Genomic DNA, 16,403 nt, shown 5'->3' with positions numbered 1-16,403 from the left:
TCACTGTCCATCACTAGACTGCACTGCTGCCACTGCACATAGTGAAACTATTTGAGGAATTTTCTCTAAAAAAAACTATTTGATGAATGGTTAAAGGAGGATTTGACTTGTATAAAGAAATATTTATGTTATCTTATAGGAAGTGCTACTGAGGACCCAGCTGGGAACGCAACTGCAGAGATCTTGGCAGGTAGTTTCAGAGAAAATGTCTAGTACGTAGTACCCATATGGCGTTGAATTGTGGTTACTGCTACTTATATATACGTTGGTTTTTAGCAGCACCATGCATTGAGTTTCATATTGTTTTCTCACGATATTTCTTAAATTTCATTTTCAGTAGAAAATAGAGCACAATACAGATGGCATAGTGACTGATCTCTCAGGAGAATTAGCTAGCTTCGTAGCGGCGTCCTGTGTTGCTTGCGGTGATGGTCGGTCGCTCATATTGAATCTGTCAAAAACATGCTGATTGAATCGTTTGGTCGTTCCTTGGCTTGCAAAGGAATCAGCAGCCTCCATCTGTAGATCCGCCCTTTGCTATGAACAAAACGGCCCTGGGCAGAGCGTGGCATGACAGTATTACTGGCTTAACCCAACCGGCGGCGATCACCAAACAATTGGAGCGCTTTGCCCGACCCAAAAAGATGGTCCTCCGCGCTCATAAGCTTACAGTACTGCTTTCGAAATTCGCCTGTGGACTGAAGCGGGCCTGAATTCTTTTGCTTCCATCAGTTTTCGCAGTCAAGAGTATGTCACGGTGACTTGTGTAAGCTGCGCTGACATATACTACCATCCACCGTTTCCTGGGACTGGAGCGTATATTTGGACTCTTGCTGGCCTGTTGAGCAATTGATATGCCGACTTTTCTTCACTTTAACGATAATTTTCACGGTTGCTTCCACGACCACATTGTACTGGCATTCCTTTGTTTTTTTGGAAGGTATAATAAAAACGCCCCCGGCATTCATGCAGCCAGGAAAAGGGGTTCTGCCTTTCGTTTTCCTGTGATGCTGCCTCAGGAGAAGCACATGCATGCCTTTCGTTTGTCATTATGAATGGAAAAAACCTAAAATGACTAAGAGTATCTCCAGCAGTCCCCTATTCTCCAATAATATTTTATTGAAAAAAATATGCTTAAGAAGTTTCCCAATACAGTTCTCTTTCCCCAAAAAAACTATTGGGATGTCTTAATATTTCACCCCATCTCCCCTCAAATAAAAGGAGGATTTATGCTCTCCCAATATGTTGTTGTATTGGGACAAAAGTATTGGGAGACTGCAAAAGCAACTTCCTCAATAATTTTAAATCTGCTATTGAGACATCTCCCAATACCAATTATTGGAAAAGGATTATTGGGGAACTACTCGAGATGCTCTAATGCTAATGCTAAGTTATCAACACATGCCATCGTGAAACCAGAACTAAAACACTCTACCGCAACGGAAGAGGAACAAATTTTGTGCCAAGGATGGCCGCACGTATAAAATGAATATCATGAATTTGAGGAAAGCCCAAAAGAAAAAAGATCATCCAAATTTTGGCTCTGTATTAGGACAAACGAGTCTATTAACCCGTGCTCCTGCATGGGCAAATTAGAATTAATATAAGAATGAGGTTAATAATTATAATTATCTATCTTATGTCTTTTTCATCTATTAAATATTCTAATGTATACTCTAAAATATATATTTATCATTACCTAATTAGAGCAACTCCAACCCACCTCCTATTTTTGGCCCTTTATTCCATCTATATGAGAGTCTCTCATCATATTTCTCTCTCCTATTTAACAATGGTCTCCAACAGCTTTCTCTCAAAGAATGAGAGACTCTCATTCTGTTCCTAGAAGTAGGAGGGGAGGCCAACAGATTTGAGAGACTCTCAAAGTTAGAAATGAGATAGGAGTTTGGTTGGAGATGTTTTCCCCCTTTCTCTCTCCTAAATGTAGAGTAGGAGATCAAATAGGATGTGGGTTGGAGTTGCTCTTACAAAAGATTTCATTTTGCATCGCACCTCCATACGTACTCGATATAAATTTAGTTGAACTATTTATTTGTGAATAGATATTCTTTATCTCTTCCATTATACATGAATACATGGTGACATATATCTTGGATAGTGTTTTTCATAAACCATAATATAAATAATATTAACAATGATAGAAATAGTAATTTAGAATTTTATAATGGTGCACTTTAATATTTTATTATCATTATATAATGTAGATTCAGATTAGGAGTAATTTAACTTGTAATAACATAATTGGATAATTTATATGCAAATTTAGGGGTGTCCACCTAGGATTCTAGGTGGCCTCATGTCGAGGCTTTAAAAGAACCTCCAATTAGTAATAGTAAGAAGTAGCTGGGTCGCCAAAGGATGCTAGCACAGTTGGTTAGTCACTCCGGTGACACCCCTCAGGTCATGAGTTCGACTACCCGTGGGAGCGAATTTCAGGCTGAGGGTAAAAAAATCCCCTCGCTGCCCCGTGTGCCAAAGTACTGGTTGTGAGACGGCCCAGATCGGCCTGAGGACCCTTACATGGCCCAGGCACAGTTTCCAGGGGTTACGTCTCCCAGTGTCAGGGCGAAGCCAGGGTTCGGGGATTTTCTCGGTCGGGGAAGCCGATGCTTCTTCTTAAGTTAGTACCGGTGGGGTGGTCTTTCCCCACCCGGCCGAGTAAGAAGTAGCTGGGTCGCAGGTATATGTTCTCCAAATGTTGGTCTACTATTTCCTTATTTGTAACTTTATCAGTACATATACACGAATTTGAGTTCATACAGGAATCTCAACTAAGAGAAAAAAGAACTAGAATTTTTTATCAACGGTGTAAGAAACAAATCTCTTTTTCCCTTAATCTAAAAGGTCTCTAGAAATTTTTGAAGACAATATTTAGGCCTTTAAGTGTTAAGTGGTAGGCACAACAGATTCAACAAAAGCCATCGAATTGTTAATCAGTGCAATGGGTATGTTACTCGATTCCTTAGAAGTATGTACTCAAAAGCTTCATCAAAACCCTCACCAACCCTGCAAAAGAGGGAAGCACATGTTAATTCATCCGCGAGATCTTTATTGCGTATCCTTTTTTTAATGAAGATCACCAACCCTTTTTTAATTGCGCGTACTCCAGGCACCATCCAAATAAAGGTCACATTTAATTTGTGTTGCAGCTACTAGTACTATGTTAAGTACTTGTATCAGAGTACTTCCTCCATATCTGAATTAGTTATCGTTTAGGATATGGTTGTGCTTACCAAGATGTGATTAATTAAGAAATATTTTTCTTCCTTTGCCCTTATTAAATAGGGCTGCGGGTGCCACATTTACAACAATCTTGCGAAGATCAAACGGACCTCTGGGGTTCAAGTCTTGGAAGATTAATCGCTCAAGCTACGCAAGATTGTTGTATACGATTATGCAGAGATAACCTAAAATGTCTCTAAAAGCTAAAAATAATGTCTCTACATGCATGTTTTGTTGTAGTGTCTTCCATGGCCAGAGGCTGGGGTTCTAAGTCTTGGAAGATTAACCGCTCAAGCTACGCAAGATTGTGGTAAAGGTGACACCCGTAGCGCTATTTAATAAGAACAAAGGAGAACACTCCCTAATTAATCATTCATTGGTAAGCACAGTCATATTCTAAACGATAACTAATTCAAGTACAGAGTAAGTATCCGAATAATAAACTGTCACCCAACAAGCTGTGGAGTTACAAGTTGTCTTAGAGTAATTAACAAAGTGTCTTTTTTTAAATAGACACTGAATGTAGTGGCACCTCTACGATATAGTAAAAAATGACTCTACAATTATGTAGAGAAAACCTAAAATGTCTCTAAAAGTTAAAAATAATGTCTCTACATGCATGTTTTGTTGTAGTGAGTCTTTCATAGCCAGAGGCTGGGATAAGTGTTAGGAAGATTAACCGCTCAAGCTACGCAAGATTGTTGTAAAGGTGACACCCGTAGCGCTATTTAATAAGAACAAAGGATGAAATACACTCCCTAATTAATCTTTCATTGGTAAGCACAGTTATGTTCTAAACGATAACTAATTCAGGTACGGAGGGAGTATCCGAATAATAAACTGCCACCCAACAAGCTGTGGAGTGTTTTACTCGCTCTAAAGTTTTTCAATTGTATTGATAATCTGATGACAACCTAAGATAATCCTGGAGTAGTAGAATCCTGGAGTGCTATCCTAGTATATATATATAGAGGGTGTTTGGGAGAGCTCTGTTCCACTAAATTTGGCTCTACTCTATTTTTTTATCCAAACACATCACTTAGCTTCACTCCACTCCACCAAATATCAGCTCCACTCCACCAAAAACCTGGAGCTCCTCAAGAGGTACTCCACCAAAATATGAAATTGGTGGAGTTGATAAATATTACCCACCTGCCACTGATTACACACTCTCCGTACCCTTTCACATCAAGAAATTAGAAAAAGTCAACACCCCACGCCGAGCAGTGCTCCCTGCCGGCCACCGCTACTCGGAGCTCGCCACCGCGGTCCGCCTGCCCCCACCGGGGCTCACCACCGCCACCAACGGGGCTCGCCGCCGCCTCCCCGAGGCTCGCCGCCGCCGCCACCAGTGCTCGCCGCCGCCCCCAGGCCTCGCCGCCCCCGGGGCTCGCCGACCCCGGGCCTCGCCGCCATCCTAGGGCTCGCCGCCGCCACCGCCGGTGCTCGCCGCCGCCTCCCCGAGCTCGCCGCCTCCGCCCCCCGGCTGCTCGGGCTCGCAGCCCCCCATCACGTGGCCGCCCGCCATGGCCCCGCCGGCGGCACCCGCAATGGCCCCGCCGCGCCGCCACCCATGGCCCGGGCATGCTGCTGCCGCCCTGCATTGTCGAGGGCGAGGCAGGGCTGCCAGTTGTGGGTAGAAGAACTAGTGGACCCCGCGTGGAAGTGAGAGGAGGGAAGATGGTCGAGGTGGGCTGTTGCTTGTGTGCTGGGCCAGTGGGGTGAAAAGAACTGGGCTTATGAGATTTATGGGGTGGAGTTCTCCCAAACATAATGAGAAAAAATTGATGGAGTGGTACTGAATGGTGGAGTGGAGCAGATTTTTTTGAAGTGGAGTGCTCTCAAACAAACCCATAGTCAAATAATCTACTAATGGTTTCTCGATCTTTCAGGCTTCGTTTGTTGAGAGAGCCAGGCAACCAATGCAAAGCACATGACCGAGCCAGGCAACCAACGCAATGCAATAGGCAAATGCTACTCGTACTAATCCATGACAGACCACTGATGATTTCACCAATGCGGATATTCTTGAAGTCACTTATCCTGCTGTGGCAAAGAGGCTAAATGGAGATTGGATGGATGGCCCTGCCATTCCCATAGTCACTGGTTTTCTTGGGAAGGTTTTTATTTCCACATGATTTGTGTTGAGGGTTACAAATTTGCTCTGCTTGCTCCTGCGTATTCAGGAGAGAAAAAAGGTTGCTCTGTTTGGATTCATAATCATCTTCATAAATTTCAGGGATGTAAATCATGTGCTGTCACCACATTAGGCAGGGGTGGTTGTGACTTGACTGCTACATCTATTGGCAAAGCTTTGGGATTAAGAGAAGTCCAGGTTTGTTTTCAATGTCACAGATCCTTACATTAATGCATATGGAATGCCTGTGTTTGGTTCGGGTTCATTAAGTTTTTACGATCAATAAGTTGTTCAGGGCTTTAGATCCTCTAATAATATTACTATTAATGTACTTTCATTACCCTAGCTTACTTGGGTCTAACAGGCTCTGTTGTTGTTGCAAGCTGTTCATATGCTTAATAAAAACTACAAGTCCCCTGTAACTGATTTGCTAATTCTTTCTTTTTTATAGGTTTGGAAGGATGTAGATGGTGTGCTGACATGTGATCCTAATATTTATGCAAATGCGATACCCGTCCCCTACTTGACTTATCTTGATCAGAAGTTTTAGTTTACATGATCATTCTGCTTTGCCTTTCTTTTTTTTTTGTTGGTTTAGGAGGTTAGATGTGCAGGCAGAAAATTTTATTAACTGGTAACCTTGTTGTTTAATTTATTTCTGCTATAACTTGTTATACATACCTATCGTTAGGTTTTGCATCCTCAATCAATGCGGCCTGCTAGGGATGGTGATATACCAGTTAGAGTTAAGAACTCATACAATCGTCATTCGCCTGGTACAGTCATCACTAAAGACAGATATGAGCAAGGTCTGTTGTGTTCTCGTGTACTGATATACCAGTTAGCGATGTTGCTGCATGCCAGGCATTCAGTGTTCTGCGAAGAAATGGTGTTAACGTGCAGATGATCTCACAAGGGGCATACAAGGTATTCATCCCTCTTCACCTTAAAACAAAAATCAAGTTTTTATGCACATTCCAAAGAGTGCATAATGCTGAGTTTGCACTCATGCAGGTGAACATTTCCTTGGTAGTCAATGACATTGAGGCAAAACAGTGTGTGCAAGCCCTCCATTCGGCATTCTTTGAGAACGGCTTCATGTCAGAAGTCGAGGGAGCTGATGTTCCCCAGAACGGCGCCTCTCTGAACTCAAACGGTGCTACCTATGGAAACTAGTCGACTCTGCAATTGCATTCTCCCCAATTGTTGTGCCATTAATAGGTTGAGTGGTGATTCGTAGCAATTTATTTAGGTCACCCAAACGAAATCCTTGCTGTTGTAAGAGCTTACCAGGAACAGTTTGCATTGTATGCCATTGTTTACCATGTGATCGGGTGCTACCAAGTAGTAACCAATGTCCAATGGTCTTGGGGATCTGCCCGTTGTTCAAAGCATCCTCATTTCCGAACGGAGGGGTTACCACTTACCACCTGCACCGAGGAATTGGATCAGGAGCAAACATTTAGCTTTTTTCTGTTAGAAGAAGTATCTTTTGACAGCAGCATGCTTTCTTGTTTAGGCTATTTTTGTGTGAGAGCTGATATCTATGATACTCATGTTCCCATCTTTTCTTTTCAGAATCTTCATACTGACGATCAATTATACGTTTCAGGGGTATGTTCAGTGCACATGCAATCTTTATCACAGTTGTCATTATTGCTTCGACAGATCTTTTCTTTGACCGGATCAAGGGACCTAACTATTACATTCCGTAATTCAATCATATCCACTTCTACATTGGGGGTTGCTGAATACCATTTTATCTTCAGTTGAAATAGTTGTGTCTTGAATCTATGCTTTACAGGTTCCTGTCCGTTACTTCACCACAGATCTTGCAATGATCTTTGGGTTGTGATTTGTGAATGGCTGCACAGGAGTGATTTGTGAATGGCTGCACTCATACTATCACATTTTTAAAAATGCCTTCCTTTTCTGTTGATTTTGAAGTCTCAGCAGCGGGTTGCCATACTGGGATGTTTTTCCTTTCACAACATCATTTGCATGCCTAACCATTTCATTCCCTGATATTGAGCTGATGACTCGTGATGATAGCATTTTTTCATATTTCTTTCAGGTGGCAAGGATGTTTTTGTTCATATATGTATTTTATAACATCTAGTTGCACTACAGTCAGGTACAAAGATCTTAACGGGTGTGAAGAAAACAGTGGCAAAATGGCTATGATGGATGACACTAAGCGGGATCCTGGAGTTGCTAACAAGATTTAGCGTTTCTGGCAGCACCGGGTGACCTTGATTTGTAAAGTTATGAATATCAGGTTAACTAGAGAAAGTTAATGTGTAGAGTATTAACAAACAAGTTAGGTTAGATGAAATCACTCTGTTTTCAGCAAAGCTGGAATTTCATAACCAGTTTGGTTTGTACCCAAGTTCTAGCATGATGTTATACTTACATCATCCGTGCCATGTGTATATCCGAAGAGCATTTGAATAGATTGTTTATTCACCAAATACAATCCGAGCTCTATGTACTTTAAATTTGTGATTCAACGGTTCAAGACAAAAGAGCCGACAACACAATTTACCCTTAAATTTAAGGGTTCAATGCAAGAAATTTGGAGATTAACTTACTCTTTAAATGTAACTGTTGTGTGTCCGGAAATTTAATTCCACCGAAGTGTCATATAAACAGGAAACATCAAACATAACAGGGCATGGTAGTATTTTATTCTTGGTTTCTGCAGCAATTATAACTGCGACTGGGTTTACCATATCAAAGACACAGCAGATATAGCATAAGTTAGACCCAACAATTGTGATATATGCAAATCTGATAGGGGTGGGCGCAGTCAAATGATAAGAGCACAATCAACACTTCAGTAACACCGTCCGTGCAGTGATATTCTAGTATTGACATTTACATGACAAACACATGAGAAGAAAAGAAGAGGGAAGCTGGAGCATTATCAGGCTGGAATGCAGCCACACACAGAAAGTCTGGGATACTTTGTTTAACTTCCTCTGGTACATTTCACAATGGCAGTATGAGGTTGAAACTTGAAACACAGATTCAAGAGCAGCATGAAGAACTGCTGACCATTCTCTCATTTGATCTCTGGTTCAGAACCATTCCAGCCTGTGGGCTTTGATCCCATCACCCTTGGAGCAGTCTCTTTGCTGCAAAGGGAGTAGAAGACAATTACTATGTACAATGTTAGAATGTAACGGTATCAGCAATAAAAAAAATGCTAAGCAACTATTTGTACTACATCCATCATTCCAATTAATAAAAAGGGCGGCCTGGTGCAAGTGGTAGTACTTGCCGCCTGTGAACCGAGAGGTCACAGGTTCCAGCGGTGGCCTCTACACATTGCACGGTGTGTGGGAAAGACCTCCCGCTAATAACCTCCTCCAGACCCCGCACAGTGCGGGAGCCTACGGCACTGGATACATCCATCATTCCAATTAATAGTTTATAAAAAATGTAGCCACTCTAGAAAAAAAAACATGCATCATGACCATGTTCCTACTGAGGGAGTTGTGATCCACGAAAGCAATTCAACATGTTGTTGTGCGGTAAGCACCTGTCAGCGCATCTCCATGCGAACAGAAATCAGATTTAATAAAAAGATTTAAATTATATCATTTTGCACAAAATTAATTTCAAACAATAGATAACGAAAAGATGAATATTGTGATCTAACCATTATCTTGTACCCATTAATCAACCATTCCACAGTACCAAATCCATCATAATATATTTGCATTCATTGGATGTATCATGTATGCAATACTTAATAAACTTGAGCAATTTGCAACGTCAAGAGCACAATCACCTGATGAATGCAAGACGCAACAAGGAAGATCGTGCTCACGTCGCCAAACGAGAAGAACCAGTGCTATTGGTCGGGATGATGTCGCCGCCTCCAATGCACAGAAGAACCGCCGGATGGTGGCTGGCCACCGTCGACGACAAATGAAGCAAGGACTGGCGGCGCCCACGATCCCGCGCTCAGTAAGGACTGGCGGCGCCTATACAGGGCCAGGAACCCGATCTTTCAGGCCGGTGCCGAAGAACCCCTGTTCGGTTGGCTGGGCTGGCCAGCTCCAGCCAGCCCCAGCCGCTGGCACTGGAAGCTTTCCCGAGACCTTTTACTGTAGCTACAGGAAACCAGCCGTGGCTGATAAGCCCAGCCGACGGTCGACGCAGGCAGGCACGAGGAGGCAAGCGGCGCCTACCTGCGTGAAGGGCGGATGGGCACGAGGAGGAAGCATGACGGCAGCCGGCGGAGGCACGATGGCAGATGGCGGCCCGGATGGAAGTCTCGCGAGCGCGAGACCAACGAGGGGGCGGCGGACTGGAACAGAGAGGGCCGCACAGAGGGGATGGAGGGCTAAGATGCAAAAAAATCTAAAATTTCTTTTCAGTATATATTCAATTATTAATGACAATTTTACTCTTTCTAATGGATGGTTAGATCTTTCTATACTACATATTACCAAGTGGTAGTATTGTGCACCATAAAAGAACTCGAAATATATACAGTGATGTTACCAACAACAAACATGCAGACCATATACATACATGTCAGTTACAATGTTCTCATCTTCATCTATGCATTGATGTATGTCGTGATATTCGGAACTATCATATACATCCACCGCGTTCGGCAGGCTGGAGCTGGAATGGTGTGAGAGAAAAATACTGTTGGGCTGGCTGGAGCTGGAGCTGGTGGCTGGAGTGTTGTGAGAGGAAATTACTGTAGCACTGGAGGCTACAAGACCAGCCGAACGCAGCAGTTCGATGGACAAAATACTGGTTCTTCCGGAACTGCCTACAATGTCTACAGTCTACTCAAACTTCTGTTGAGTTTGCCTCTCGAGCTTCTGGATTAAAGCATTCTTTTCCTCTTCAGGGAGTGCATTGAACATGAAAATAGATTTGTCGCTAATGTCATCCTTGACGATGAGGAACAGAATGAAACTGTCAGATTTGATTGAGGAAGCAAAGCAGTAGCTCAAAATGATCCTAATACAAATCATTGGAAGATATTTTACCTTGATGGGCTGCTGGAATTTTCTTGCAGCAAAAATGGTGAAAAGAACCATCCACACTCCTAAAAGGCCTGACTTTGTGCTGTTATCCATTAAACCAGACTGCACATGCGAGTATGCGACCACAAATAGTGTAGCATGAGTGCCACATTTTGAGGTGGTGTTCCTTCTCTAAGAAGAAGCAAGACAAGAGCAGCTGCCAACATCGGCACTGCGACGTGAGTGTCCTTCTGAAGCTCCACTGGAATAGGGGGATCGACGATCGTGTGTGTGCGGCTTGAGGGGGATAGTCCCATGGTGGAGGAGTTTGGGCTGCCGCTCAGGCCTGCAGCGGGCCACGACATTTGGCGTGGCACAGCGTTGGTGACGACGACGCAGTTCGCGGGTGGCTTCTTTTGGCTCCTCTCCCAGGTTGTGGCGGTGTAGTGTTTTGTTGTGTGCGTTGTTTGCGTGTGTTGTTTGTGTGGTGGTGGTGTTCGCTTCGACGCATTATGTACGAATGCTTCTTCTTCTTATATGATGTGGCAGTGTTGCTGCCTTTTATTTCAAAAAAAAAAAGAGCTGCTGCCAACAGTTTGATGTGGTGTTCTGATTTACCAGATGTCCGAGAAGAAGCCCGGGGATAACAAAAGTTAGGATTCCAGCTTCCAATTTCCCATAGCAGAGACCTGTTGGTGCATTACCGTCAATATAAATTGGACTAGTCATGACTCATTGGCATGGCAATGGCGGGATCAAGATCAACTGTAAGCTGTAGGCCATGTACTGTACTGACTACCAAAATCAAGAACACCTAGGTCTACATTTCCACCATTGATACACACACCACAACAACACGATTGCGTACCAGTGATACATGCCCGGTTTTCTGAACCATCAGAATAACATCTAAAGGTCATACAGACACATCAGTATTGTACTACACAATTCAAGTTGCAAATGGCAATGCACGGAAATTTAGAGTAAAATAGACATGTTAAAGGGCACAGCAGTATTGCACATATTATATTTCAGAAATAGCTGCCATAGTAGTTTCAGCAACATATATGCAGTTCATATAGAACAATACAGTTATTGGTGCTATAAATTTAGCTCAGGCAAAATATATAGCATCCTCCATCAAAGGAAGCCCTCCGTTTTACTCCTCAGATGAGCTCAGACCCTGGCATGTATCCCGTGGCTTGATCAAATGGCACGAGGCGAACCTTCTTAACATACACAAACGGCGGCTTGTCTTCCCCAGCTAGTCATTTTTATGTATGATCAAATTGGTGAATAGACCATCACCTGCAGAACGTTTTTGAAGGTATCTGACATTTCAGCAATAGATAGTAACCAAGCAAAAACAGCTAAAGTAAAGGAAAATATATGAAATGTTCATGTGTATAAAAAAAAAATACAAGAGGCACATTCATGATGACAGGCATAGCACAAGCGATGAGCATTCATCCTTCCAATCCAAAATAACCGTAGTTGAAAGCTTGTTACACATGATAACATGTGAGAACTTCAAAAATACATGAATTGCTGTTGTCCCAATCAAAGATACTATCCATTGCCATCTAGAAGTAAGATCTGATATGACTGTACTATTGCACAACAATTAACATGATAAAAGAGGAATAGATATAAAGGAGCAATTACACAACAATTAGGTAATGAGAGTTATCCCACACATAAATTACACCAAATATTTCACTGTCAAATTAAATTAACTATTATCTACTATAATTGAGACTAGGAATTGAAATATCAAGCAAAACGTAATGATAAAAGAGGAATAGATATATCTAAATAGATGCCTCAAAGGAAAAAAAGGATATAGTAGAAAGCACTTTAGGAAAATTGAGGTTTGCGCAAAACATTGCAGTCACAAAATAATGCACGGATCTACTTTAAGTTTCATATATATCGAACTTCTCCATAGACTCATAATTCCATGCCAAAGAAAACTAATTATTCTCTAATAATGGGCTTGCATACTGTATTATAATAAATTGAAAAGGTTAATACACATTCATTCTTAAATATTCAGACCAGGGGAAAAAACTTATATGTCATCAGCTACAGTTCAGTAACACACTAACACTTAAATGACAGTGGAATTAACAGTGTCAAATCAATATGAATATATTGTACATCCCATGTTTCATCTATGTGTAGAGTAGTAGAAATCATAGAACTTCAAATCCATGCTGATTGGCATTACAAATTAAGTCAGGAGCAAGTGATCAAAACAAAATACAGTTGAACGAGACTTAAATGACAGTGGTATTATGACTGTCATATAAAGACACATATACTGGACAAATCATGTTTCGTAAAATACATGAAGTAAGAACTGCAGTTCCCAGAATTCACTGCCTTGTAGGGTCAGGTCGTCAGCGATACAAAAAAAAAAAGAAAGACACATGCCAGACGGGTCAGGCGGACAGCGGTATCAGACGGACGAAAACCATCGATCGGCAGTCAGAATTGGGCGTGCTGAGATGCCGAGTCAGAGCTGAGTTCGATCACACGGACACAGATGGCAGACAGAAGCGATCAGACGGACAGAACGAGGATGGAAGAAACACTCGGGTGCTGACGTGACGTGCTGTTTCGCTTTGTTTAGATACCATTCCGTAAACGCAAAAAAACCGTAAACACATTAAAGTGAAAAGGAATCTTACTAATTTAAAGTACTAAATGAAGTCTATATACAAAACTTTTTGCATGGTTGGGCTGTAAATCGCGAGACGCATCTAATGAGCATACTTAATCCATGATTTGCAATAGTGAAACTACAGTAACCATCCGCTAATTATTGATTAATCATGAATTAATTAGCATCATTAGATTCGTCTCGCAATTTACAACCCATCTGTGCAAAAAGTTTTATAAATAGACTTCATTTAGTACTTCAAATTGGGAAAATTCCCACGCAAAATTTTTTTGCGTTTACACCTCCCCTGATCTAAACACGGCCAGAACAGGTCGGCCAGCGCTCCGGAAACTGGTTCTACGGTCGACCGCGCGGTCGACGCAGCTGCTGCCCGTGCACGTGGGGGGCCGGTGGGCCACGCGCGGCAGCTCCCTTCACGCCTCCCAGTTTCACTTTTTTTTTTCCATCTTTCCTTTTCAATTCCGCCTTTTCTATTTCTTTTTTTTTCTTTTTAAATTTTGCTGAATTTTCTTTTGCTAACTTTTGTGTGTTACATTTTTTCTTGAAAAAATTTTTGTTCCAGTTTTTTTGTTTCCTGGATTTTTTTGTCTTGAAATTTTGTGTTCAATCTTTTATCTCCAAGTTTTTCCAAAAAAAACTTTTATCTCCAAGTTCTCTGCTTGAGATTCTTTTGCTCGGATTTTTTAGCTACAGAATTTTTTCATATAGAAAAAATTACAGACGTTTCTTTCAAAAATTTGTCGCAAAATATTCTCATTCAACTTTTTATGGAATTTTTCTCTATCATATTTTTATACAAAACTAATCAATAAAATTTTCATTACATAAAATTGTTATATATTTGTTTGATATATGCTGATATATTGTTTGAGTGGAGTAGGGGAACGAGACGACTAGGCTTAGACTATGTGAGAGGTGACGTGAGGGGCAGTGACATGTCAGCCTGGGCTCTGTGTGCGCTCTTGTGACGTCAATGATTAGGCGGATGGTACGAGCTGGAAAAAGAATGGCTGAGTGGCACGTGGCCTGAAAATCGACTGTGGCACATGGCTTGAAAATCGACTGTACGGAAGTCAAGTTACGGGCGACCGTAAACTAGTCTGGCCCGCCAGCGCTCGGGGCCGTATCTGTTCGCTGGTGGTCAACACGTCGGTTGAGGCCGTGCTCCCGGCCGCGCTGCCTGTGCTCCCGCGCGGCGGCCGTCGGCGTCGCGTGCTCGCGACTAACGGGCGCGGTGCCTGAGACCGCACCACCGGAGCCGACGTGGGTGGCCACCTCCACGTCGGGCGGACGGACGGGTGGCGCCCGAGGCTATCTACCGACCGACCACGACAGAAACTGGTGCGCACGTCGCCGGCCGGCCACATCCATCGTAGAGATTTTTTTTTTGAACTTGGGCTCACGTCGAGCGCCAGGGGTAGCAACTCCTACCGGATAAAGAGCCACGGCCTCAGCTACCGTCCCGGCTCAATCTCGACAACCAAAACGCCCGTCCCATCTTCCACCGCACACGCGAACAACGGTTCGAGGCGAGCGCGGCAGGGATGGCGCGGATCATCAGGAGCACTCGCGCCCTCGCGCTGGTGGCGGCCGCCGCCGTGGTCATCGCGGCGGCGGCGGCGGCGGCGCGGGTGCCGGACTACCACCCCTCGACCTTCACGGTGACGGGCACGGTGCAGTGCCAGGACTGCACCAAGAACTGGAACGCCTACGCCTACAACGCCAGGCCAATCCCAGGTTCGTTCGCCCACCCGCACGGCCACACTGCCTTCCCCGTGTCCAGCAGGACGCGCGCACGCGCCGCCGTTGAGGCGCTGACACGATCCGTTCCCGGCCCGGCTAACCCGTGTGTATTATGCGCAGGCAGCGTGGTGGGCATCACGTGCGTGGACGGCAGGGGCGCGGGTGGTGTACCACGGCTCGGACGCGACGGACGGCCAGGGGGTGTTCAACATCGAGGTGCCCAGCAAGGCGAACGGCGCCGACCTCGCCCCGTCCCTGTGCCTCGTCCGCCTCGCCTCCTCGGGCGACGCCGGCTGCGCCGTCTTCAACGGCGGCAGGACCGGACAGAAGCCGTCGCGCCTCACGCACTTCAGCCCCGACAAGGCCACCTACGCCGTCGGGCCCTACTACTGCACCCTGGCGCGGTGCGACGTCAAGGGGACGACGACGCGTGAGCTACTGATGTCACCCGCCGGCCGCCGGTCGATCGCCGCCGAGCGTGTGTGTACGCGGTGGTTTGTAAAAGCATTTTGCGTTTCAAGACCTTCTTCTTTTCCTTTTTGAGTGGAAGCCACCCCCCTTTGCTACTGTGGAAAAGTGTCTGTAACATGCTCTGTCATCTGCTGATGCAACAACTACTACTACTGCCCACTGGTTGGTTCCTTCTTTATTTTGACTCCGACCCCGCTTTTGTTTTGCCTCAACTTTGTGAGTCCAATCTCTACCTCTTGCAACATGATACTTCGTAAGAATTTGCAGTGTGAAATATCACAATGACATTGAATTTCAATAATTTGGAAGAAAGCAATTAATTGACTATTATATACACGCGCACATAACTTAGCACACAAAAAAATCGACATATTATGAATCTATAATAATGAAACACATCAATTTTGATTTTAGAGTAATGCTATGCTAAGAAGTCATTGGTTTCACCCAACCAAGAAGCTAAGAAGAAAAAGTCATAAATGAAAAATAAATACTATGCACGACAAAAAAACCTTTGAGCTAAGTTATAAAGTATTTTAATTGTCGTCACTATTCATTTGTATAGTGTGTAGTTTGACTACAACTGTCAATTTCTTTAAATACAGTACAGACACAATATACACACATACACATATGCAAAATAGCATCAGTTAAATCTTGGAATGAAATCAGGAAAATGCGAGCATCCCAATCCCGGGTGGGTAGGTTCCACCACAAGGATCAATAGCATTGTCACAATTATTCCTATAGTATTTATTGACACTGGTAAAGTCATAACACACTAAGTCCATCTAAATACGATTTATGTTGTATCCATTTCATTTTAAATAACACACGTAATATTGATCAGAGGGTGAAGTTGGAGAGCTATTATAATAATGATTGGGGGTAGTATATACAAATCTTCACATATAGTAGAGGTCACGATGAAAAGCTGCTCGCTTTGCCGCGTAACCAAGTTTGGCATCTCTCCAATACCGTCACCGTCTCCTATGTAAAGCGATACCATAGACCAAGGCCATTTGTCACGGTACAAAGATATACACCGATACGTATCCACGTCCTGAGGACCTTATACGCTTATACAGTACACTACATTGAGAGGTACTATACAGCATAGGTGTACGGC

At 43.5% G+C, this 16,403-nt stretch overlaps 1 protein-coding gene, 1 long non-coding RNA gene and 1 pseudogene across 5 annotated transcripts; 2 read left to right on the top strand and 1 right to left on the bottom strand.

The window, feature by feature from the left end:
* The first annotated feature begins 4,752 nt into the window (after positions 1-4,752).
* Positions 4,753-6,756, top strand: LOC120688015. 4 transcript variants are annotated; one of them, XR_005680945.1, is made up of 4 exons: positions 4,753-4,932; positions 5,136-5,363; positions 5,483-6,307; positions 6,395-6,756. It is a non-coding gene; the product is annotated as an uncharacterized LOC120688015 (long non-coding RNA). The 4 variants fall into 4 exon arrangements; XR_005680944.1 differs by having other exon boundaries at positions 4,753-5,038; XR_005680946.1 differs by having other exon boundaries at positions 4,756-5,363; positions 5,483-5,578; positions 5,832-6,307.
* Positions 6,757-10,187: 3,431 nt separating this feature from the next.
* On the bottom strand, positions 10,188-11,118 carry LOC120688014. Its single transcript, XM_039970138.1, has 3 exons — positions 10,993-11,118; positions 10,399-10,497; positions 10,188-10,299 (listed from the first exon to the last, which is right to left on the bottom strand). Exons 1-3 carry the CDS (start codon positions 11,101-11,103, stop codon positions 10,192-10,194), a joined length of 318 nt encoding a protein of 105 aa, XP_039826072.1. The 5' UTR covers positions 11,104-11,118; the 3' UTR covers positions 10,188-10,191.
* A 3,438-nt stretch (positions 11,119-14,556) lies between these two features.
* LOC120688317 lies at positions 14,557-15,349 on the top strand (annotated as a pseudogene).
* The last annotated feature ends 1,054 nt before the right edge of the window (positions 15,350-16,403 follow it).

This window comes from Panicum virgatum, chromosome 9N (assembly GCF_016808335.1).
Source record: "Panicum virgatum strain AP13 chromosome 9N, P.virgatum_v5, whole genome shotgun sequence".
Classification (NCBI taxonomy): domain Eukaryota; kingdom Viridiplantae; phylum Streptophyta; class Magnoliopsida; order Poales; family Poaceae; genus Panicum; species Panicum virgatum.
This window is presented reverse-complemented; position numbering and strand designations above follow the sequence as displayed.